A 1,529-nucleotide genomic window follows, 5' to 3' on the forward strand; every position below is an offset into this window, starting at 1 on the left:
GGCCTGAGGGCGAGTACATTTTCAGCAAATTTTCATTTTTGGGTGAAGTATTCCTTAAAGTGTACTAGCAGAGTAACCACATACTTCATAATGCAGTTACTCATTTTAACTAAAGAGGAACATGTTCCACTAATATCTGACAATTACAGCATGTGAAATATTTTGCTAGAAAAGCGGGTTTGAGCTAATTTTCTAAACAAATGCCATCATTGCAGTATATTAAATATAATTTTAATTTTTATCTCAAGTGTCCAGTTACGTTTTGGGAGCTGCTGTAAAGTGCGTGTGTGTGCATACACAGACAAAAGATCTAACTAGTAGGCCTTCTGACTAGAGAACTCATGACTTACCCAGCATGGTGAAGGTCTTTCCTGAGCCCGTCTGTCCACTGAAAAACAAACACACCACATCATGAATACGCCACAGCTCTAGAACATTTAGATAAAAGCCACACAGGAACTCACTAGGCAAAAATGGTCCCGTTGTATCCATTCATGCACGACTCCACAATGTTTTTAGCCACACTGGAGAAAACCTCCTCCTGAGAGACACAAAGAGCAGTGATGAGATGATGAGCTGACCTAGAGAAGATGAATCTAAACCCCTGCCTCACCTGGCTTGTGTCCATGTCAGCGACATGGTCGTATGTGAAGGTCCGAGGCTCTGGTTTGCAGTGCAGTCTGACGGTGTGTGGTGAGGTCACAGTCAGACACAGACTGCGATCGCCGTCTGTTGTTAACCCAGAGCCTTGAGTCAGGGGCCGAACCCGCACAAACACCTTGATGGCATCTCCATCACTGTAGGAACATTTTTAAAGGGATAGTACACACACACAAAAAAAAGTCAGAATTTACTCACCCTCCTGTTCTTCCTAACCTGTATGAATCTCTTTCTTTCTTTTATGGAACACATTCTTCAAAATATCTTTTGTGTTGAACAGAAGAAATAAACTCAAACAGGTTTGGAGTAAATGATGATGATTAACTTTTTTTGCGGGGGTCTCAGAGCACAAATTCTTTGAAAAATGTCTATATCAGCAGCGAAGATATGAGGAACAAAGTGCTACTGATTTGTTTCTGTCAGACGAATGTCAACAGCCTAGCATCGCGTATATCCTTATTCACTGATCTGTAATAAACACTGAAAAAAGTGAGTTAAATCGTATTTTTTTTTTAAAGTACAAACTGTGTAACGTTACGTTCTATAACGGTATAGAACATTAGCTGTAACGTAAGTTAATCTGGTTTATTCTTCAACACACAATCCTTCCCTGTTTTTGTGTGTTTTGGACCGCAGTATCATAGCTGTGTGTATATTTATGTATTTATTTACCTGCTGGCGTTAGAATCCGCGGTTGCTGCACAGGAAACATAAACAATACAGTTCATTTAAGAGCAAATCTATAGTAAACAATATGCTAATATACACCACAACAAAAGCTAATGTCAGTAAACATTAACGTGTGCATTAGTAGCTATCTTTTGTTTTCGGATATTTAGTTCGTATCATGCGAAGGTTGCAAACATTAC

The 1,529-nt window shown here is 39.4% G+C and overlaps 1 protein-coding gene across 1 annotated transcript; it reads right to left on the reverse strand.

Annotated features, from left to right (window-relative positions):
• Positions 1 to 339: 339 nt before the first annotated feature.
• LOC107579176 (kinesin-like protein KIF15-A) lies at positions 340 to 1,357 on the reverse strand (the record flags this gene model as incomplete). The annotated part of the gene is made up of 4 exons (XM_016265036.1): positions 340 to 388; positions 465 to 541; positions 614 to 797; positions 1,333 to 1,357. Coding segments are annotated over 4 exons (335 nt in total), but the record flags the coding sequence as incomplete, so codon positions are not given.
• Between the last annotated feature and the right edge of the window lie 172 nt (positions 1,358 to 1,529).

This window comes from Sinocyclocheilus grahami, unplaced genomic scaffold, assembly GCF_001515645.1.
Source record: "Sinocyclocheilus grahami isolate Dianchi unplaced genomic scaffold, SAMN03320097.WGS_v1.1 scaffold14975.1, whole genome shotgun sequence".
NCBI lineage: Eukaryota > Metazoa > Chordata > Actinopteri > Cypriniformes > Cyprinidae > Sinocyclocheilus > Sinocyclocheilus grahami.